Source organism: Medicago sativa, chromosome 2 (assembly GCF_051527215.1).
Source record: "Medicago sativa cultivar Bolivia chromosome 2, Bolivia_mono, whole genome shotgun sequence".
In the NCBI taxonomy this organism is placed as follows: Eukaryota; Viridiplantae; Streptophyta; class Magnoliopsida; order Fabales; family Fabaceae; genus Medicago; species Medicago sativa.
The window spans coordinates 30494337-30517467 of NC_140750.1; the positions used below are offsets into that span (position 1 = coordinate 30494337).

The 23131-nt window shown below is 35.4% G+C and overlaps 3 protein-coding genes and 1 pseudogene across 3 annotated transcripts; 2 read left to right on the forward strand and 2 right to left on the reverse strand.

The window, feature by feature from the left end:
* The first annotated feature begins 1493 nt into the window (after nucleotides 1-1493).
* Nucleotides 1494-3433, forward strand: LOC146946163 (uncharacterized). Its single transcript, XM_085748157.1, has 2 exons — nucleotides 1494-3330; nucleotides 3423-3433. The coding sequence occupies exons 1-2, from the start codon at nucleotides 1494-1496 to the stop codon at nucleotides 3431-3433; spliced, it is 1848 nt and encodes a 615-aa protein (XP_085604283.1).
* A 6300-nt stretch (nucleotides 3434-9733) lies between these two features.
* LOC146946164 (uncharacterized) lies at nucleotides 9734-11429 on the forward strand (annotated as a pseudogene).
* A 2482-nt stretch (nucleotides 11430-13911) lies between these two features.
* LOC146946165 (uncharacterized) lies at nucleotides 13912-15259 on the reverse strand. The gene is made up of 3 exons (XM_085748872.1): nucleotides 14953-15259; nucleotides 14678-14790; nucleotides 13912-14429 (listed from the first exon to the last, which is right to left on the reverse strand). The coding sequence occupies exons 1-3, from the start codon at nucleotides 15172-15174 to the stop codon at nucleotides 14207-14209; spliced, it is 558 nt and encodes a 185-aa protein (XP_085604998.1). The 5' UTR covers nucleotides 15175-15259; the 3' UTR covers nucleotides 13912-14206.
* Nucleotides 15260-21232: 5973 nt separating this feature from the next.
* LOC146946166 (uncharacterized) lies at nucleotides 21233-21883 on the reverse strand. The gene has a single exon (XM_085748158.1). The coding sequence runs from the start codon at nucleotides 21881-21883 to the stop codon at nucleotides 21233-21235; it is 651 nt and encodes a 216-aa protein (XP_085604284.1).
* Nucleotides 21884-23131: the final 1248 nt, after the last annotated feature.

A 23131-nucleotide genomic window follows, 5' to 3' on the forward strand; every position in this document is an offset into this window, starting at 1 on the left:
CACCCGTGACCAATACAGGCTACCCCAGATGGGAAGCGACCTTTTTTTGGGTATAGATAAAAAGCCCTCCCTATAAAAACCCTGGATAAATATTTATGGCTCAATCGCTGCAATTTATTGAGTTTGGTGGGACAGACCATACAGACTACCGAATTTTGACAACTCCAATCCCGACGATTGTGTATTGGCCCGGTCCATAAGAAAAATAATTTAAAGTTTTTAAGATATCAATTCAGTAGTAACAAATTGACTTTGTAACTTCGAGGAACAAATATCACATCCCTTTCAAATAGTTTTAAAATGACTTGTGTTGTACTTTAATAATAATAATAATAATAATAATAATAACAACAACAACAACAACAACAAAAATTAAAATAGTTCTATAATATATAATACAATACATTTTTTTTTTTCATTTAGAATGTATCGATAAAAATACTCAATATCAAAAGTATTTTCCCTTTTAATTTTGTATGTCAATGCCTCTATATTAAAATTCATTTGACTAAAATTGCACTAATTATGATATTCATAATTGTCAAAATAATAATAATAATTCATAATTGACTAAAATTCATTTGACTAAAATTCATATTGTCAAAAAAAAGTTGTATTCATGAATTTAGTCAATAAATATTATATTCATGAAATAAAATATTAAATTATAGTCTAAATTGCATTTTTTGTCCCTTAACTATTTAGCTAGTATCGCTTTGGTCCCTTAATTAAAATTCGATTTATTTTGGTCCCTTAACATCTCTCTGTGTGTGTAATCTCAAGTTTTAACTTGAAATTTTCAAGTCTTCAATTTTGTTTCTTTCCACTTTCCCTTTTAGTACTATCATATGCATACAGTGTAATTGTGTGTATGAATATGTAGGAATCACCGGATTACTTGAGGGAGCTCATAAGGAAAACAAGGACCTTAACTGATAAACCCTTTGGGATTGGTTTAGTTCTAGCTTTTCCTCATGAGGAAAACTTGAAGGTCATTCTAGACGAAAAAGTCGCAGTATTGCAAACTTATTGGGGTGATTGTACAACCGAATTGGTTGCCAAGGCTCATTCAGCTGGGGTTAAAATTGTTCCACAGGGTTCCGTTTGACCTCCGGCCAAGTCTTTCCGGTAACGGTACAGTTCTGCTACATCACTGAAATCTCTTCCTGTTGAGAACGCGCAGCCGTGACGATGCCCTAGGGTGTTGCGAAGGTTGGTTCACGTGATTCTCATGATTAGAGACATCTCTGATTTCGCCCTCTGTTTCGTTTCCTCCTTTTGCTTTGGCTGGAACCGCGGTTGTGATCAGTAATTACATTGCCGTTTTTTCTTTTGATAGCCCTCAGCTCACAGTTTCAATTTTCGTATCTGTCGGAGCTTGATTTTTCAAATTGAAGTCGCGCAACCGCGCTAATGCACTTGTGCATTACAAAGGTTGATTCACGCGTGCTTCTTTATTAAAATCGCTCTGGTTTTCTGTTAACGGATAACGGATGGCATACACGTGCCAATGGCCGTGTGTGTCTGATGCCGCGCCATCACTTTCCAAAACGGTGCAATCTGCAGCACCTGTAATCTCGAACTCAGCTGCACCTATGTCTTTTGCAGCAGCACTCGCGGGTGCTTCAGCCTCTGATGACAGCCCCTACCCCTCACCATGCATTAAAGGCGACACTTTGAGCATAAAAATTAATCAAGAGGAGTATCGTAAGGGTGTGGAAGATTGCAAATATGCGTTAAGGGCTCGTTTAACTCTTAACAAAGGGGAGAAGCCGTATTCAGCCCGTGATCTCAGCAGCAAGATTAGTAAGTTATGGACAACAATGGCCAGTTGGAAGATGGTGCCTCTTGGTAAGGGGTATTATGATTTTATCTTTAATTCGGCGGAGGATTATAGGAAGATTTGGGCAGTAGGCACCGTTAATCTTAAGCCGGGTTTGCTAAGGTTATCACAGTGGACTAAAGATTTCAAGTATCAGACACAAAAGCAAACACATGTATCACTTTGGATCCGTTTAGTGGAGCTGCCACAGGAATATTGGCGGGAGCGAACGTTGAAGGAAATTGCGAGTGCGGTTGGGACTCCAATAGATATTGATGGACCTACTAGAAACCGTACTTTTGGGCACTATGCTAGAATTCTTGTCGACATTGACCTTTCAAAGAAATTGTATGATGAAATCCTAGTCGAAAGAGAGGACTTCGCTTTCAAAGTGGAAGTGCAATATGAGAGAATGCCTTTATTTTGTCAACACTGTCACTCTATTGGGCACAATATTTCATCATGTCGTTGGTTGCATCCGCAACCGCAGAAAGACAAGAATGATCGTGGGAAACAGATTGTCGTTGCCGACTCAGATCCTAAACATCCTATTCGGCAAAAAGGAAGCAAAAATGATGTGGGTCCTTCTTCTGGTAACACTAGCACATGGGTTCCGGTTCCGGTTGTTTCGACTGTTACTACCACTCTTAGAGTTCCGGACACCGCAACTACTGCCCCTATACCCACATCATCGGTTTCAGTTTCACTGGCATCACCGGCTCCATTGTCTACTTCATTTTTGGACCCGGTTAGCTCATCTTTGGTGGCCACATCTCAATTTGATAGATCGAATAACTTCAGCATCCCTTTACACAATGTGTTTGATTTAATAACTCCTCGGGAGGTGTCACATACTATGCCAGTGCTTGAGCCTGTTTCCCTTGAAGCGCACGTTGACGTGCAATCTGTAGAAGCGGGGAGGTCGCATCAGACGCAGCGGGAGGAGATGGAGAACCCCGTTGTAACTAATGCTTCCAATACGCTTCTGGATAGTGTGCAACACAATCATGAGAGACCTATGGAGCTGGGGGAGAGTCCTAAGGTTTCTAATGAGCGTGGAGCATATTCATCCCCTCCTGGGCGTGAGGACGTACGACCTAACGGGGTGGATCAGACACATCAGACATCACGGGAGGTGTTGGAGAACCCCGTGATAGAAGATAAGTCTGAAACACTTCAGGATGGTGTGGAACATGATCATGTGAGCCCACGGGAGCTGGAGGAGAGTCCCAAGGGTGCTCGTGATAATGTTCCAAGACCATTCACGGATACGCATGACGACATGCATGAAGAGTTGGATGATATACAGGAAGACCAAGAAAATTCAGCCCGTGTTATTGATGTCACTATTGAGAATTTTAATGGGTCTTTGGAAGGTACAGTTGAGGTTCCTATTTCTCAAATTCAACCTTTGCCAACCGAAACAACTTCTAGTGTTGCAGTTGGGGGCAGCAGCGTAACACATGATCAACATGTGGTAGTTCTACAAAGGCAGGAAGTTCATCCCAGTAAAAATATACAACATGGGTTAGATTTGTGGGAGAGAGTTTGTGAGTATGATGCTCGTTCAGCAGCTGAAGCTTCGGAGGGTAGCATGCAGGTTCTCACTAGAAATCAAAAACAGAAGGTTAAGGTTAAGCAAGTCCTCAATCAGCAGCCATCCAAACCCCGTGCACGGGGAGATAGAAAACCGCCTTCCCAATGAATTTTCTCTATTGGAATGCTAGAGGTATCGGTAACAATGATACTCAGATTGCTTTAAAAAATTTATTTTTGTCTCATAAACCTGTGGTTATTTTTATTGCGGAGCCAATGGTCAATTTTGATCGCATTCCTTCTTGGTATTGGCCGACTATAGGTGTTTCAAAATATTGTATTAATAACAGGGGCCCCTTGTTGCCTAATCTCTGGGCTCTGTGGGGAAATGATTTATTAGCAACAGTAATATTTGTGTCTGATCAGTGCATTGCTTTGGAGATATCTTGTTATCAGTCAACTGTTTTTATTGCTGCGGTTTATGCAAGTACCTATTATTTGAAGCGAAGGCAACTTTGGGCAGACCTCACACATCTTCAAGGGTGTTTCCAAGGACCGTGGATGTTTGTTGGTGATTTCAATGCGGTTTTAGGAGCTCATGAGAAAAGGGGAAGGCGTCCTCCTCCTAATCTTTCTTGTGAAGATTTCTTAAATTGGTCAAATGCAAATATTCTCCATCATCTTCCAACATTAGGTTCTTTTTTCACTTGGACAAATGGCAGATTTGGTGATGATAATGTGGCTCTTCGGCTCGATAGGGCTGTTTGTAATGATGATTGGTTAAACTTTTGGCGGAATTCTTCTTGTACAGCTTTGGTTAGACATCAGTCTGACCACAACCCATTGTTGGTCTCGGTTGTGTTCTCCGTGGTTAAGCATGCAACACCTTTCAAGTTCTTTAAAATGTGGGCTGCTCATGATGATTGTCGAAATTTAGTGATGGAGTCTTGGTCCAAAGGTGTTAGAGGGCAGGGCATGGCGCGGTTTCAAGCTAAGCTTAGAAATGTTAAAAATGCTTTTAGAGTTTGGAACCGTACGGTTTTTGGTGATGTGGATAGACAAGTGCATCTTGCTGTGGATGAAGTGAATAGAATTCAACACTTAATTGATTCCGAAGGGTTTTCAGATCAGCTATATATGCAGGACTTGGAGGCGCAACTTTTATTGACAAAGGCTTTAAATTTACAGGAGCAATTATGGAAAGAGAAGGCCCGTGATCAAAACTTTGTTAATGGTGGCCGCAATACGGCTTATTTTCATAGGGTCGCTAAAATTCGCGAAGCTACAAAGACCATTTCTTTTTTGCAGGATGGTAACAATGTTATTACTGATTCTGCGGAGATAGAATTACATGCTCTTTCTTATTTTCAGGCAATCTTCAGCATGGACAATAATTGTGTTCAAAATACTCTGGTGGATGAGGTGATTCCTACTTTGGTGACGGATGCTGACAATGTTATGTTGGGGCGGCTTCCCTTGAGAAAAGAGATTAAAGATGCAGTTTTTTCCCTAAATGGTGATGGAGCTCCGGGTCCAGATGGTTTTGGTGGGCATTTCTATCAAACCTTTTGGGATGTGATAGGAGATGATGTGGTGAACTCGGTTGAAGATTTCTTCCGGAATGGATTGATTCCAGCAAATATTAACTCTAGTATGATTGTGTTAATTCCGAAATGTCCAGGGGCTAAGTCTATGGGAGATTATAGACCTATAGCTCTCGCAAATTTTCATTTTAAAATAGTTACGAAGATTGTGGCGGATAGGTTATCTGTTATTACTTCGAGGATTATATCTATTGAACAAAGGGGATTTGTGTGGGATAGAAATATTTCAGAGTGCATCATCCTGGCTTCAGAAGCGATAAATGCCCTTGATAGGAAACAATACGGTGGTAATATTGCTCTCAAAGTTGACATCTCAAAGGCATTTGATACGTTAGATTGGAATTTCCTGGTAATGGTGTTGAATAATTTCGGCTTCTCTCCTATTTTTGTGAATTGGATTCTTGAAATTTTACAATCAGCTCATCTGTCCATTTTGATCAATGGGAAAGCAGTTGGATTTTTCAGTTGTTCTCGTGGAGTTCGTCAAGGAGATCCCCTATCACCTCTTCTTTTTTGTTTAGCCGAGGAGGTGCTTAGCAGAGCTCTCTCGGTTTCTACAGCAAGGGGTCGCCTCATTCCTATGTCATACTGCCGTGGTACTAATCTTCCAACTCATGTTCTTTATGCCGATGACATTATGATTTTTTGCACAGGGTTAAAGAGTAATGTCCGAGAACTTCTTCATATTTTTCGTAAATATTCAGAGGTGTCGGGTCAGATGGTGAACAATGCTAAAAGCCGTTTTTTCACGGGTAAAATGTCTGTATCTCGTAAAAACATGATTGCTGGTCTATTGGGTTTCAATGCAGGGGCTGTTCCTTTTCTTTATCTAGGGTGTCCTATATTTCAAGGAAAACCAAAGGTGGCTCATTTCCGAATGATTACTGACAAAATTAAGAACAAATTAGCTACTTGGAAAGGCAATATTCTCTCAATTATGGGCAGGGTGCAGCTTGTTAAATCAATAATACATGGGATGCTGGTTTACTCCTTCCATGTTTATCATTGGCCTTCACGCTTGCTGCGTTTGCTGGACACTTGGTTAAAGAATTTTATTTGGAGCGGCGATGTGCTTACTAAAAAAATCTGCACTGTTTCGTGGAGTGTGATGTGTCGTTCTTGGGAGGAAGGTGGGCTGAATCTCAAGCCTACGAGATTGATAAATGAAGCGCTAATTTTTAAGTTGTCGTGGGACTTATTGGACGGCAATTCTCAATGGTCCATGCTTTTCAAGAGGCGTTACTTCTCTAATGGTAAGCCTAATTTACGTTATTTTAAATCGTCGGTATGGTCGGGCATCAAGGTGCACATTGGCACAGTCTTGGCAAATTCTTTTTGGATTATAGGAACGGGGGAGAATATTAACTTCTGGACGGATAATTGGCTAGGGGAGCCGCTTGTAGATTTGATAAACATTGATAATAATCTACATCGACATCTTAAAGGGACGGTTTCGGAAGCAATTGTAGATGGAAAGTTGGTGCTGCCTCAATCGGTTTTTCTTCTTGGGGATGTGCAGGAGCGAGTGAATGGTTTGGTGCTGCCTAGAGGGCAACTGCATGACGTTTTGGTTTGGCCAAATGCTGCTGATGGCAAACTGAGTTCGAAACATGCATTTTCTTTTCTTCGTCCAAGGGCCTCTTTGCTGCCTTGGGCGGAATCTATTTGGAGTTCAGCAATACCGCCTTCGCATTCTTGTATTTATTGGAGACTCCATCATGGTAAGATGCCTATGGATGAGAATCTTCGAAGTCGGGGCTGCTACATGGTATCCATTTGTAATCTTTGTATGAATGCGGAAGAGTCATCCGAGCACCTTTTTCTCCGTTGTTCCTTTTCAATGCAGCTTTGGAACTGGATAGGAAACATGCTCCACCGGGTTATTGATTGTTCCTCGGTAGATTCTCTTCTCTCTTGCAGGCCGGCCACATGCTCTTCTCAGGTTTCGGATATTTTTTTGGCGGCTATTTTACATACGCTTCAGGTTATTTGGTGGGTTAGAAATTCCTTGCGATTTTCTTATTCGACACCATCGTTGCATTCCGCCAAAATTCGTATACACTCCTTTATTGCAATGACTGGAAATTTTTCCAAAGGTAAGTGTATTCCTTCCGATCTAGCTTTTCTTGACTCTTTTGCGGTTTCTCCTAATTGTCGTCAAGTCAAAGACATTATTTTGGTTTTGTGGAAAGCACCTACAGCACCATGGCTTAAAGTAAACACAGATGGTTCTGTCATTGGTGAGAATGCCGCCTGTGGGGGGCTGTTTAGGGACAGTCTAGGTACTTTCCGTGGTGCTTTCTCCTGCAACATTGGTTCTCAGTCTGTGTTTTATGCGGAGGTCCTTGCCATTATTATTGCCATTGAATTTGCGGCCAGCAAGGGATGGAGGCATATATGGGTTGAAAGGGACTCATCTAGTGCTATTTTGATTTTTTCGAATGCTCCTTTGGTGCCGATTAAGTTACGTAACAGATGGCACAACGCTAGACAGTTGGGGATTCAGGTTATTTCATCTCACATATTCCGTGAAGGGAACTGTTGTGCTGACAAGCTAGCTAATATGGGACATTCCATGGTAGGAGAGATTTGGTTAGATGCACTTCCTGCTGATCTCAAATATGACTTCTTTCGAGATAGATGTGGCTTACCAAATTATAGATTCCCCTAGTTGGTTTTTGTAGTTTTGCTGTTTTTTTTCTGTTGATTGTATATATTTTTTTCCTTGGAGGGTTTTGGTTTGGTCCCCCCTCCTTTTGTATTTTCCCCTTTTTTAATAATATTTTGAGTGAGGCGGTATAGGATGGAGGTCTCTCGGGGTGCCAACGTAGTTGGGATGTCGACGAGGACTCTTGATGCTCGCCTTTCTCCTGGTTTATCAAAAAAAAAAAAAAAACATCTCTCTGTTACACATTTTGGCCCTTTCCGTTAGTTTTAATTCAAAAACATTGGATTTTCTTCATCTTCTTCTCCTCTTTTTCATCTTCATATCACCTCCATCAACCTTTAACAACAAGAATCCCAGAAAAATTCTAGAAGAAAATGAAGAAAACTTAACATTTTTGAATTAAAACCAATGGAAAGGACCAAAATGTGTAACATAGAGAAGTTAAGGGACAAAAATAAATTAAATTTTAATTAAGGGACCAAAGCGATACTACCTAAATAGTTAAGGGATAAAATATAAAGTAGTTTAAATTTTGTTAATTTTTTGAAAAAATAAAAATATTTCTTTAGTATTATAAACGTTGTAATTGCAAAACATATTTTCTTTAATATTATAAAAATATGTATTCAACTTCAATTTATTCAAAAAAAAATGTATTCAACTTCAATAAATTTTAATGGTTGACTAAATCCTGTTCATACGGAAAGAAAAAAAAACTTAAATAATATTTTGTTTACTCTGCTAGTATTAATTTTTTGTTATTGGTGGTTGTTTTTATATAAACAAGTGGTTTTGCTTTTAACAACAATAAGTCATATTACGACTGTAAAAAAAAAACAATAAGTCATATTACTGCAATTGATATTGAAGCTATTCGAAATGGCTAAGTTTTCCTTCATGCCCGTTCTTTTCCTTGTCTTTATTTTTTCAGGTATATTAATTTTTTACATCATATTTCATAGCACCTATATTTGTTTGCTGGTGGTGTTCATTTGGTTAGGTATAATCATATGAAATGACTACATTATTTAACATTGAGTTCTATGGAAACCTCCGATTCTCTTTGGTTAAGATACATTAACATCCATTATTTTTTCAGTCAAGTATTAACTTTCTTTTTGATCAATAAGTTTTTTTTTGTCAGAGTTTGAACCTCAAACGTTGCATATATTTTTAATTTAATAGATAGCATGTAATATTTTTAATTTTAGATGTTATCTGAGATCCAAATTTGTTTTCAAATAACCAAGCACTTTTACCAAAAATATTTGAAGGTTTAAAAGTTATATCTTCATTTTAGAGTTTGATATACTAATTTTTTTCCCTTAAAGTAACAATTTCTTGTATACAATAATATTTCAATGTCTCATACTTTTGTCTAATTTTTGTTTTTATTTTCACCGTTTGTTTTATTGAAGGTAATTATGTTTTTTTTTGTGACAGCTATAACAATGACTTGTTGTGCAGACAACTTATGTGTCATAAAATACTTAAGTGACTGCGATCCTATTGCGTGCCAAAATTGGTGCAGGTCAATATTTGCCGACGGTAGAGGAACTTGCCTACCCGATGATGGAAACCCTCGTCATCCTAGAAATATATGTAATTGTTTTCATAAATGTTCCATCTAGAACAAAAATGTCACAGTTTCAATACTTAAAATGTAAGAGCGTATCAAAATAAATTTAATAAATTCATGGTTCTTACCTTGACAAAAGTGTTTAATCGTTTCATATATTTATGCAATCTAAAATATTACTTTAACAAAAATGGTATTGAAAAAACATTTTGGACCAAACTGCGATTGAAAATATGAAATATAAAACAGTTTTTTTAAATAATGAAATCTAAAACTTAAGTGATTTTTTTTGAGCACCGATACATATACACCCTAACGTGGAGGTACCACTTTGTACACCCTCCTACCTGTCAAAAATAGTAATAAGATAATAATCCAATGTCATGTCAGCAAAATAAAAAAAAATAAAAAAGTCTTTGTTCACTCTCTCTCATAACTCATCATCCCAGTCACTCTCTTTCCCTATCATCCTGTTTTCTCTCCCTCTCTCGTTCTCTCATATCTGTTTGTTGGTTGTTTCGCCGATGGAGCCAAAATTTATCCCCTCCCACAAGCTAGTCGTTGTCGTTTGTAGCTCAATTTCTCTGTCTCCTCCCAGTCATTGTTGCTTCACCAAATCTGTTGTCGGATCTGTTATCTCTGCTGATTCTGTTGAAGGTGAGCTCTATCTTCTTGTTGGTTCTTCAATCTTTGGATTCATGGGTTGCATTTAGGGTTTTTTGTGTTTTGAAATTTATTTTCCAAAATTGTTAAACAGTAAATGTAGTTTCTGAATTGGAATACAACTTTTTGAGACTTGCAGTCTGTGGTTTGGAGTTTTGTTGTAGCGAGGTTTGGGTTGTGGAGCTGGGATTTTGATCCCCGGTACCTCTTTTAAAAAACATCATTAAGTAAATATTGAACCAGTTGAATCCAATTTTAAAAAAATCTGAATCTCAAATTCAGCAATTTAATTTTCATAGACATTTGAAGCAAGTTGTTCATTGATATTCATAAGTCAATTCTTAATATTCATAGAAAAAATTACATGGTCATTCATTCAGATAAAATCCAGACATAATAGTAGTGGATGTGAACTAAATTATTCAAGATTGCATTTAACAGTAAACTAAATAATTTCAAGGTTGTATTTCACGGTAAACTAAATTATCTAAGTTGTGAAGATGACACGCCTTTATATATATTTTTTCTTTTTACAGTAAAAATTCACTTGATTGACAATAACAATTGCATCTGTTGTAGTCTTCTCAACCACTAGTAACAATTGCATCTGTTCCTGTGGTAATTCTAGCATTGTCTAGCCAACAAAATGGTACGTGTATGTGATGAATGTCAATTAGTTTGTTTGATTTCATTAGTGTTTTGTGTTTTTGTTAATGCCTTTCTTTATATGTCGGCCTTTGGAATTCTTGTTTATTACGGTTACGTCTCAGGCATGAATGTAAGTCGAAGTATATTACTAAAGTCAACGAGAAGCTTACCGAACTTCAAATGTCTCAAATTCAGAAAACACCATTTAAATGGTTATTGAGTTTGCCTGAGAAATTAAAAATATCCGAAAATTTTCTTGAAGAATTGGTAGAAAGATGGGATGATAGGAGGGGGGATTTGTTATACAAGGTCGGGTAATACAGTTTCAACCTTTAGATGTATGTTTTGCAGTAGGACTTCGTATAATAGGTGAAAAGGTGAACTTTAAAAAAGACCCTACATCCACTACGAAGGCAATGTTTGATAATGAAGTCATCAATGTAAAAACAATTTATGCTAAAATTATTAATATAGAAGGAGACGAAGATGTTGAGAAGTTTTGCCGACTTTATTTACTTCTTGGTTTTTCCGAGTTCTACTTTCCAAATTCAAGTGTTAAGGTTAGTGGTTGGTGCCTAAAAATGTTAGACGACTTGAACTCCATTGGAAGATACAATTGGGGTGTTGCTGTTTATGAAACTCATGCTTGCAGTTTAAATCGAGTAGCGCCTCTTTTTTGTGAAGGAAAAAATTCTTCACGATTACAAATTAAGGGATGCGCTCTTGTATTACAGGTATGTTATTGTATGATCATTTTATACATTTATCGGCAACTCTTTGTCATCATATATGTCAGTGAAGAGTATAATATATATGTCAAGAATGAAATCTATCATAGTTTATATATTACAAGAGTTTCTTGAGTTTGAGTTTTTGGATTCTAAGGTTGATATATCCTCATAATGCCGCTTCTTTTTCTTCGTGATTTCTTGACTTGATGTTTAAGCTTATTTTATGATAGTGCGAATTGCGGTTGAATATGAAATTAAGAGTTGTGGGCTTGATTGTTGTTTTCAGAATGAAAAGAAATTGTTATGAATTGTATGTTGGTTTTTACTAATTCTGCTATATACATGTTGCTTCATTTATCTACAAAAGTTTTGCATCTACTTAATATTGTATTATGATTGTGACCTTGAGTTTTGATTGCAAGTTATGTTGGGTTACATAAAAAATTGTGAAATTTAACTTTAATTTGAAGTTTACTTTTTGTCTTCATGCCATATTGTGACATGATTATAATTGATCTTTTATTCATTGATATTTAGAGCTTGTTAGTAACTGTGACTAAAACAAGTGTAGCTCACATTAAAATGTAGTAATAATTTGTAAGCACTTTTAAATACAAATGATTGCTGTTGAATTTGAGTATATCAACTTAACTCTATATGACATAGGATGAAGTTTTATAGGAGATGTAAGAGTGTTTTTCAAAAATGTACATTTATCTTATTAATTGGAAGTAAGTGTTATGATGATAACAATCTAATTTAATTTATTTATTTTTATTAAATTATAATAGCCATATTATATATGTATATATAAGTATGGGCTCTAGAGCATGTACTAGGATACGAACGAAGTTATCATGATTCTCCATTGACGTTTCCCTATTTATGAAGGCGCGTGGTGTTAGTTTGGTTGACAAAAATATATCACACTTGCGTGATAATTATTTGGTAAGGTTGAATAAATATTATTATTTATATTTAACTATATGAATTTTGTATATATATAGTTCATTAATATTTATATTGTATCAATCTTGACAGGCTATTGTAGAGTTAAGTGCAACTAAAGAAGAGGTTGCAAATGAAGTTGTGAGGGAGGCGTTAGAACGAGCACCAAGTGGATATATTAAATGGAGACCAGATCCTGTTATTAGTCAGTTAATTGTTAACAAACGCCTGTTGGGTGAAGCAAACAAAGGACTTGCCAGAAGGATATCTCTTCTTGAATCAGAAACTAGAGAGATGAAGAAGTTATACGTAGTGCACAATCAAGTTATGGGGAAGAATGTGTCTTCAATGATGAAGGTGTCGACGAGGATGTCTCCATGGATGAGATAGAAAGAGTTATTGAAAGGGTGGTGGCAAATGTATCATATGATGAAGCACATCATGCATCAAATCTGTTGACTAGAATTAATGACAAGCCAAGAAACCGTGTAAAAAGTGGGGTTCTGCTTTCCCCATGGGTGAAGGATGGACGCATAAAGAAGAAGATTTAAATTAGTGTAATGTTTTGATATGATTGTAATGTAGATGTATTTTGATGCTATTTTTTATTTAGTAGGACAATGTCGCACCTATAATATTAATGGAAACTCCATATGTTGTTAGTTACTAACATTGTTGAACTATCCTACAGTTTAATGAGTCAATGTGCCTGTTATGTAATAAATTTTATTGGGAGGGTTTTTGTTATTTTTTGTTCTTTGATATAAAAGATGATTGTGTCTTTATTGACAGGTGAAATCTTCGCATATATATCTTTTGCATGAGTCAAAGGGTGACTAATACCCATCTTTGACAGGATTTGATGAAATGTTACCAAACTTAAGTTTGAAAAGGCTTTTAGTGCAGTGATCAAGTTCTATTATGTGTTCGATTCGCGTAAAACGAGATTATTTACACGTGGGAATCATAAACTAGCCAAATATATGGTCTGTATGACCACATTTTTACAAATGTGTGACCACTATTTTTTCATAAATTAGAACTTGTCCGTCTTTAGGCGTGGTAAACTCGCAGATTGTAAAACAAGATATTTATGGTTGGAAAGACTTTTAGTGCAATGATCAAATAAGATTATGCGTTCGATTCGCCTAAAACGAAATTATTTACATCTGGGAAATATAAACTAGCCAAATATATGGTCTGTATGACCACATTTTTCAACATGCGTGACCACTATTATTTCATAAATTAGAACTTGTCCGTCTTTAGGCGTGATAAACTCGCCGATTGTAAATCAGGTTATTTATGGTTGGAAAGGCTGTTATTGCAGTGATCAAATGCGATCATGCGCTCGATTCGCCTAAAACGATATTATTTACACCTGGGAAAGAAAAACTAGCCAAATATATGGTCTGTATGACCTCATTTTTACATATGCGTGACCACTATTTTTTCATAAATTAGAACTTGTCTCACTGACAATTGGCTTGAATTGATTTTTTTTTTTTGCACATGTAAGTTACAGATAACCAAATAAACGAACAATATAACCATAATTTGTCAAAGGCGTAACCATTTTTTCCCTGCATTCAAAATTGGTCGTCATTTTCATATTCGACCTAACAACATAAAATTTGATGCCCTTAATAATTTGAAGTACATGGATGATGGTAACTTTGAATGTCTCACTGACAATTGGCTCAAATTGATAATTCTTGGTAACCAAATAATTGAAACATATAACCACAATTCAATTAGTACAAGCAGCAGAGGCTGCGGGTTTAGGGACATATCCCACCCATGAGTTAGAACCAAACCTTTTTCTACTCCCACTAGGCTATGGGCAACAACAATCTTATTTCTTTTAATAAAAATTACAGTACAATTGGACAAAGTAGATAAAATGTCTATGCAACCTAGAATAATATTTTATATCTCAACCATCCAAACAAGACCTTGGATAATTCTAGGACTCCTCTATGGTCTCTAGATTCAAATTCAGATTCCTTAAAGTATCCTCCATCCACATTTAAATTCAGATTCCTTAATGTCACACATGACATCTTTTACAACAATGATCTTTTGTATTGTATTTGACGGTGGCTGATCGCGTATCATGACTCTGCCAAAAAATCGCCCAAGGCGGCCTTGCTCCTCAAGGCTCCTGATAGTCAACATTCCAACAGCCGTGATCATCAGCATCACTGGAAAGATATATGACAGCAAGTTTCTGGAAAGACATAACAAGGAGGTGGTCAGAAACATCTATGTTCTTCAGCATCAATTACATCCAAATTAACATTTTCAACAAGTATGTTCTATGGGAAATGTTGATAAGAAAAATAAACCTTGAATATGAGAAAACTAATTACCAAATAAGCTTACAGAAAAAAAAAACTATGAAACAAATCATGTTATCAGACAAAATAATCATCTTTAGACAACAGCAGCACAAAGAAAAATGAGGTGTGAGTTTACCTAAAAATTAAAGTATAGGTAAGTCCAAGAAACCCAACAGTCAACTGTGGCTCCTCCCAGTGCCTTAGGTTTTCAAAGTTTTTGGCAGTTAAGGTGATAGGAAATATTAGCTCCTGCGTAGGAACATGATTACTGTTTAAGACCATATTACTTTTGAAACCCAATTAAATGAAAAAAGATATTAGAAATATAATTGATCAAGGTTTTCTCAATAATTAAAGGAAATTGTGAGAAATATCATTAAAGAGACGCAAAATCAAGGTATGCATTCCAACCTTAAAAAGATCAATGTTACTTGGTATGCCTTTCAGTGTTGCAACATCAATGGTTGCTTGAGTCTTCTCCACAACCTGATACTTTTGTTTGCTTGTTTTCGCTGCTCTTTCAGTGAGCGTTAGGTCAGCCACAACATGATTCTTACTTAACACTAAACCTTTTGTTGAAGTGTTCTTCCAAAAACTAGTAGAAGTACTAGACCCCCAAGATGGAGATTTCATCCACTTCCGCAGGTAGACACTTCCTCATCTCACCTCCCAAGTCAATATATTCCAGCACCCACCAATTCGACCTAAGTATGAATGTATGTAAAAATATAAACACAGACTATTTAAGATGATGATGATAAAATGCAGCAAAAAGCAACAGGAAAAGTGGAGGACAAATGATGTGGGTTTTAAATACATGATGAATGTTAACTCAAATAACCAGAACATCAGAGGACATGGTTAGATTACATCATCAAATTTTCGTAGAATGTAAACTATATATTTAGTGGAGAAATATATTTAGTGGAAGAATATATTTAGTGGAAGTATATATTTAGTGGAAAAATATAATTATTTAGAATAATGAGGCTTTGGGGCAGAATTGGAATTAAGAGAAAATAAATAGGTTAAAGTTTATATAAAGAGGAGAGTCAGAGTTAGAGAACAAGGATTACGTGCAAACTGTTTTTGGGAGAAAGAGGAGAAACTTAGAGAAGAGAAGAGGACCAAGAGAGGATGCGATTTCGATTTCTTAAGGTAAGGGTGGGACTATCATTCAATAATTTTGAGTCTATGATTCTGAAATTTCATTTAACATGTTGTAGGTTTAGTTTTTGAGAATTGGAGAATTAGGTTTAAGAGTGATAATTGATGATTTATGTTACGTTGTTGTTGATTTGTGGTTGTTGATGATTGTTGTTGTTAATCCCATATTATGAATTGGGTATGAATTATGTCGAGTTGTTGTCGTTGATTGTGATGATTTTGAATGAATGTGAAGTTTGAATAATATAAGTTGCTTTTCCTGATTTTTTTCTTATCTCTGTCCCGAATTTTAAAATAGAAACTGGTATTGATCGGTACAGAATTGGTCTTAGGTGTAAACACGAAAGTTGTAGGTATGGATGTTATTTTTCTAATGACGTTGGTCTGACATCAAAACGATTTATAGAACTTGAGTTATAGTCAAATTACTGCACGTACGTCACAGTGAATTTTTATGGACTTTCTGCACAACTTTTTCAAATTTGAAACGAAAACTGGTATTGATCGGTACAAAATTGGTCTTAGGCATAAACATGAAAGTTGTAGGTATGGATGCTAGTTTTCTAATGCCGTTGGTCTGATGTCAAAATGATAACTTGAGTTATGGTCAAATTACTGCACGTGGGCCACAGTGAATTTTTATGGACTTTCTGCACAACTTTTTCGATTTTGAAACGAAAACTGGTATTGATCGGTACAGAATTGGCCTTGGGTGTAAACATGAAATTTTTAGATAATTTTGTTAGCTTTCCAATGGCTTTGGTTTGACGTGAAAATGACTTTTAGTTTTTGAGTTATGATGAAAATACTCCGAGGAGGTCTTAGCGAAATTGTACGGTGACAACATTCTCTGTTTCATGTTTTTGCGTTTTTTTCACACGTCTCTGTTTTAAATTGGTCTATGGTATAAACATGAAAGTTGTTGATAATTGTGATATCTTTCTAGTATCCTTGGTTTGACATGGAAATATGTTATGTATAATTTATTATGTTTTTACAAAATTGCATGATGAATTGTTTATGTTTGAATACGATGTTATATGATGAATTGTTGATGTTTTAATATAGGCTAAAGTGCAACTTTGGCCCCCTATCTTTCAAAAAGTTGCGATTTTGGCCCCTTAAATTTGAAAACTACAATTTTGGTCCCCTATGTTTTAGCCCCTTTGCATATTTGGTCATTTTTCTCAATTTTGACTGGTCAACGCCCATGTGGCATGCCACGTGGGTAATTATTAAATTAAAAATAAATAAATTTTTTTTTAATTAAATAAATGAAAAATCTAATTAAAAACATTTAAAAAATCAGGAAAACTGAAAAATTAATAAAAAAATTGAAAAAAATTCTGAAAATATTAAAAAATTCTGGAAAAATGAAAAATTAATAAAAAAATATAAAAAAATTCTGGAAAATTGAAAATTAATAAAAATGGAAAAATACGGAAAAAATTTAAAAATTCTAGAAAAATAAAAAAAATCTGAAAAAATACGGAAAAAATTTAAAAATTCTCGAAAAATTAATAAAAATAAAAAATGATTAAAAAATAAAATAATCTAATAAAATGGAAAATAATGAAAAATTCTGAAAAAAATAAAAAAGATTAAAAAATTCTGGAAAAATGAAAAATTATTAAAAAAATTGAAAAAAATATTAAAAAATTTCAAAATTTTCAAAAAAATTAAAAAGATTAATCATGTGTATTTATAAACCGAGCTTAGGTTTTTTCAGTGTATTTATTTCCAAAAAAATTTCAGTGTATTTTTGTGTATTTATAAACCGAGAATAAGGGAAAAAATATGTGTATTTAAAAACCGAGCTTAGGTTTTTTGTGTATTTATTTCCAAAAAAATTTCAGTGTATTTTTGTGTATTTATAAAGCGAGAATAAGGGAAAAAATATGTGTATTTATAAACCGAGCTTAGGTTTTTTGTTTATTTTTCGAAATTTCGAAATTTTCATTAGTATTTTTTTCGGGAACTTTTGTGTATTTATAAACCGGGAATTTTTGTGTATTTATACACTGAAAAAACCTAAGGTCGACATATATACTAATGAAAATTTTGAAATTTCGAAAAATACTAATGAAAATTTCGAATTTTTTTTAAATATTTTCCAAAATTTTTATTTTTTCATTAAAATTTTAATTAGAATTTTTCCAGAATTTTAATTAAAATTTCGAAAATTTCTTTTTTCCAGAATTTTAATTTTTTTCAGAAAATTTCGAAATTTTATTTTTTCATAATTTTTATTTTTCATAATTTTTTAATCTTTTTTATTTTTTTAGAATTTTTCATTATTTTTCATTTTATTATATTATTTTATTTTTTAATCATTTTTTATTTTTATTAATTTTTCCAGAATTTTTAAATTTTTCCCGTATTTTCTCAAATTTTTTCATTTTTATTAATTTTTCAATTTTCCAGAATTTTTATATATTTTTTTATTAATTTTTCATTTTTCCAGATTTTTTTAATATTTTCAGAATTTTTTTCAATTTTTTTATTAATTTTTTAATTTTCCTGATTTTTAAATGATTTTAATTATATTTTTCATTTATTTAATAAAAAAATGATTTTTTTTATTTATTTTTAATTTAATAATTACCCACGTGGCATGCCACGTGGGCGTTGACCGGTCAAAATTGAAAAAAAGGACCAAATATGCAAAGGGGCTAAAACATAGGGGACCAAAATTGTAGTTTTCAAACTTAAGGGGCCAAAATCGCAACTTTTTAAAAGATAGGGGGCCAAAGTTGCACTTTAGCCTTTAATATAATATTAATGATGATCTGTGAATTTGTTATAAGATGATTTAATGTTGTTACTGATGATATATATATATATATATATATATATATATATATATATATATATATATATATAATCGTATATGCATTATGTGAATTATAAGTGATGTTTTGAGACGATGATTACATTTTGATATTGTTATATCTTGAGATTATTGATGTGCTGCCATGTTGATGTTTACTATTGATTAAAGTTGCATGTGTCGGTCTAAGATGTGAGATGTTGATCCAAATTTTTGGAGTCATATAAGACATTCATGTTGTCTAAGTTGTAAGATGTTGAGTCCATGCATACTCATTTAAAGACGAGGGCTCATGCCCTAGGAGCTTTTGCTCAATAAAGACGAGGTCTCATGCCCTAGGAGCTTTTGCTCAATAGCGACGAGGGCTCATGCCCTAGGAGTATATTTATGCTCAAAAGCGACGAGGGCTTATGCCCTAGAATGGTACCACATGCATGAGTAAAAAGATAGAGTTGCATAGTCGAGTTAAGTTGCATTGTCGAGTTAAGTTGTTAAGTTGATTTATGAAGTTGATATTGATGTTGGTTATGAAGTTGATTATGATGATGATAATGATGCTACATGACCATTGTTATGATATGTTGATGATGTTTATGTTGTTAAATATAATTGTTGAATTATATGCTTAACATTATTGTTTGTGAATCTCACCCCTTCTGCCTGGAAATGTTGCTCTTCGTATGAGTAACTTGCAGGTGATCGAGAATAAGTAGCTGTTGATTGCTGTCGTGAGTGGCTATCTCTCACTATGTCTTTAGGTGCTCTGATACGTAATGGGATGGGAACTTTTGTGGCTATTTTCTATTCCTTACGTACTGCTTATGATTTTATATGACTATGATTTAGTTTTTGGATTATTATGAGATGTTTTGATGAGGCCTTCGTGCCAAGACTAATTATGTTGTTGAATTAAAATCCGCTGCGATGTTTTTGAATATTTATGTTGACCAATTTATGAAGGATGAATTGTTATTTATTCCATTTACGATTTTCAAGAAGTGTGACATTCCGTTTATGTTGAATGACTCTGATTTATATGTGAAATTTTTATGTTGGGAAAACGGGGTGTTACAACCTGGGTTTGGGCTAAAAATGCGGGTTTACCTACAAAAAAGCAGGAAAAGAAGTTTTCGCCACACACTTTTTCAGTGCATGGGGCACACACCACATGCCCTAGGCGCATGTGAGTGTGAAACTCACCATGACCTAAGCGCATGGCATGCCCAAGGCGCATGTGAATGCGTTCCGACCCTTTTTTCTTCGTTTTTTGCTCGTTTTGGTTGTTTACTTCCATATAAGTTGTCCTGGGACCTGGGAACAAATTTCCTCCCTCTTTAAAGTCTTTTGAGGCCTTCTGAATCTTCATTCTTGATCTTCCCAAAATCTTCACTAATCTTTAGATGTTCTTGCTTTTCCTATTGGCATGATTTCTTCTTGAATTACATTAAAAACACCCTAATATTGCTATGTTTCGGGAAGAACCGATTTACATAATCAAATATAGAAAACATTACAAATGTACTGAAATCATAGGCAATTGCTCTAATACTACTCCATTTTGCTGATATAACTTATTGAAAATGATTGAAAAACATGCTAAGAATAACGTAAAATAACCTGTCATCAGGAGGGTAACGACACCACTCTCGATGGACCCCTTATTCGATGAGACGAAGAGGCGGAACCTCAAGTAGAGCCGCCAAAGAATCAATCAACAAAGACGTAAGAGAGTCAACAGACATCTTTTTACGATGGGCCATTTGCCCAAAAAGGGAATATATCATATATAGTGGATCGCAATCCCCATGGAATTATAGAACTAAAACCCTCCATTAAAATTACCCGTACGCACCTATAAAGGTTAAAAAATAGTATCGTCCACAACAAATCATGAGGCTCAGGGAACGAAGAAACCAGAAACCTCAAAAGGTCGTCTTGGATGCGGTTAGTGAAATCAATAAAAACCAAGCTTTTGAAACACAAAGAAGTCCCTCGCTCTAAATGTCGAGGCTCCTAAAAGCTTCTTTCAAGCTACAATTTAACTCCCTTATCTTGAAACTTATAGGGTATCTGTTACAGACTGACCAATGCCCATTTCGGTTAGACCCGAATCTGATCCTAAACCCAAAGATAAACGAGTCCATACAATGGGCGTGTCCTAAATCCCATTGGATAACGGCTCAGTCAAACATATCATGATCGTTCAATCTGGATCCAATGTCAAAGGACCGCCCAAATGGTCACACTTGTCCCTTAAAGACAATTGTCTAGGTGAAAGCTTGACAACCAAAAATCTTACTTATTACCTATATATACACTAATGCATAGCATTGGCACATTTCTTAAAATATATATAATTTTGAGGATATTTTTTGTTATGCGGGATACTTGTGACCAATACAGGCAAGCCCATATGGGTAGTGACTTTTCTTGGGCAGGGATGGAAAGCCTTATAAAAACCCAGGCTAAACATTTAAGGCTCAATCACTACATCTTATCGAGTGTGTCGGGCCAGACCATACAAACTACCAAATTTTAACAACTTCAATCCCGAGGATTGAGTATTGGCCCCGTCCATAACAAAAATGATTTAAAGTCTTTAAGATATCAATTTAGTAGTAACAACTTGACTTTGTAACTTCAAGGAACAAATATCACATCCCTTTTAGATAGTTTTTTTTTACCAACAGAAATTTATATTCTTTCATTCATAACAATATTCGTAATACAAGATGGAATCCAATCAAAAACGTGGCGACTAGCATACAATTTTGACTCCCTAGCTAACGTATGGGCAAAAAAATTTGCTTGTCTCCTAGCAAAACTTATCTTAAAGTTTGGGAAATGAGTTAAAAGTGATCTACACGTTGACATAATGTTGCCAAATTTGGACTGGTTTTTGGTTCCATCAACTATGCTATCCACCACTAGCTTACAATCTAGCTCAATAAGCACATTTGAAAGACCCAATTCACCAAGCCATAAAATAGCCTCTTTCAAACCCAACGCCTCAGCTTCTAAAGGAGTTGGAGTACACTCAAACCATCTTGAAAGTGCTTTAATAAATAGACCTTGAGAGTTTTGTATACACATACCGACACCGAAGCATTTATGTTCACTAAATAGTGCTGCGTCGACATTACACTTGACATATCCTTCCTCCGGTGGCTGCCAGTTGATATTTTGCTGCTGCTCCTGCTGGTGTTCACTGTTTTTTTGCTGTTTACAGGCATTTTCCCACTGAAAAATACCTTCGCGTGCTAGCTGTACAGCCATACGAACATTATGTACTTCGCCTTCCCACACTTTATCATTACGGCGGCGCCATATGCACCATAACACCATTGCTATGTCCCTGCACAAATGATTTTGCACCCTGCAAAAAACAGTAAATAAATGTGCAGCCAGTCCCGTGGCGGCATCGATACCTGATGCTATTACATCCCATAGCCCAGCTTCAATCCATACTTGTTTCGCCGCTACACATCCGATGAAAACGTGCCAATCATTCTCATAATTGGTCTCACAATGGGGGCAGCAATCCCAACAAGGGACCCCCTATCTTGAAGTCTCATTCGTGTAGGAAGAACACCCCTAAGCACCCACCATAAGAAAACTTTGATCCTTTGAGGTATATGAAGATTCCACATTCTCATCCAATCACCCGCCACTTTATAATCCCCATTGTCAATGAGAGTTTCCATAACATACGTGTACGCAGATTTCACTGTATACATTCCTTTATTGTTGAATTTCCATATCAACTTATCTGAACCATCTAAGTTGGTTAATGCCAAACTTCGAATTTCCTCTCTATCCCGCTCATTAAACAAAACCTCAAAATCCTCCCACTTCCAATTCTTCCTTTCTGTACACAACAAATCTGCAACTTTCATTTGTTCCATACCTTGTATTTGTGGGCTCGAAATGTACGAATTATCTGTTGAGCGCAACCATGGATCCTTCCATACGTTAATACTCTCGCCGTTCCCAATACACCAACGTTGGCCACCTCTAACCAATACCTGGGAAGCAATACGCCAAATAAAACTTGGGTTTTGGCCTAGACGGGCCCCCAAAAAATCAGTTCTCGGAAAATATCTAGCTTTGTAAATTCTTGTAACAATAGTATCCGGCTCGGTTAGTAACTTCCAACCTTGCTTCCCTAGCATAGCTAAATTAAAACCAAACAGACGTCTAAAACCCATACCTTCATATTCCTTTCTCATTGTCAATTTATCCCAGCTAAGCCAATGAATTCCTCTTCCATTTCTTATGTTTGTTCCCCACCAAAATGAATTAATCATCTTTTGAATCTCCTCACCTAAAGATGTTGGTAACAAAAAAGTGCTCATGCAATATGTTGGGATTGATTGAGCAACTGATTTAATCAACACCTCTCGCCCGACTTTGGATAAATGCTTTCCGGACCATTTTTGTATTTTCTTCCGTACTCTATCCCTTAAATAACCGAAAATGGCCTTCTTATTCCTCCCTACCATAGATGGTAGGCCTAGATACTTTCTGCTGCCCAAACTTTCTGCCACTTGCAGGATATTTTTAACTGCATCTCTATCCGCTTCCAAAGTATTT

Coding starts and splice junctions, on each gene's coding strand:
- LOC146946163 (XM_085748157.1), top strand. CDS start 1,494: ATGGCATACACGTGCCAATGGCCGTGTGTGTCTGATGCCGCGCCATCA.
- LOC146946165 (XM_085748872.1), bottom strand. CDS start 15,174: ATGAAATCTCCATCTTGGGGGTCTAGTACTTCTACTAGTTTTTGGAAG. Junction 14,791..14,952: donor GTAACATTGATCTTTTTAAG/GTTGGAATGCAT, acceptor GTTCCTACGCAG/GAGCTAATATTTCCTATCAC. Junction 14,430..14,677: donor ACCTATACTTTAATTTTTAG/GTAAACTCACAC, acceptor ATGTCTTTCCAG/AAACTTGCTGTCATATATCT.
- LOC146946166 (XM_085748158.1), bottom strand. CDS start 21,883: ATGGTGTTATGGTGCATATGGCGCCGCCGTAATGATAAAGTGTGGGAA.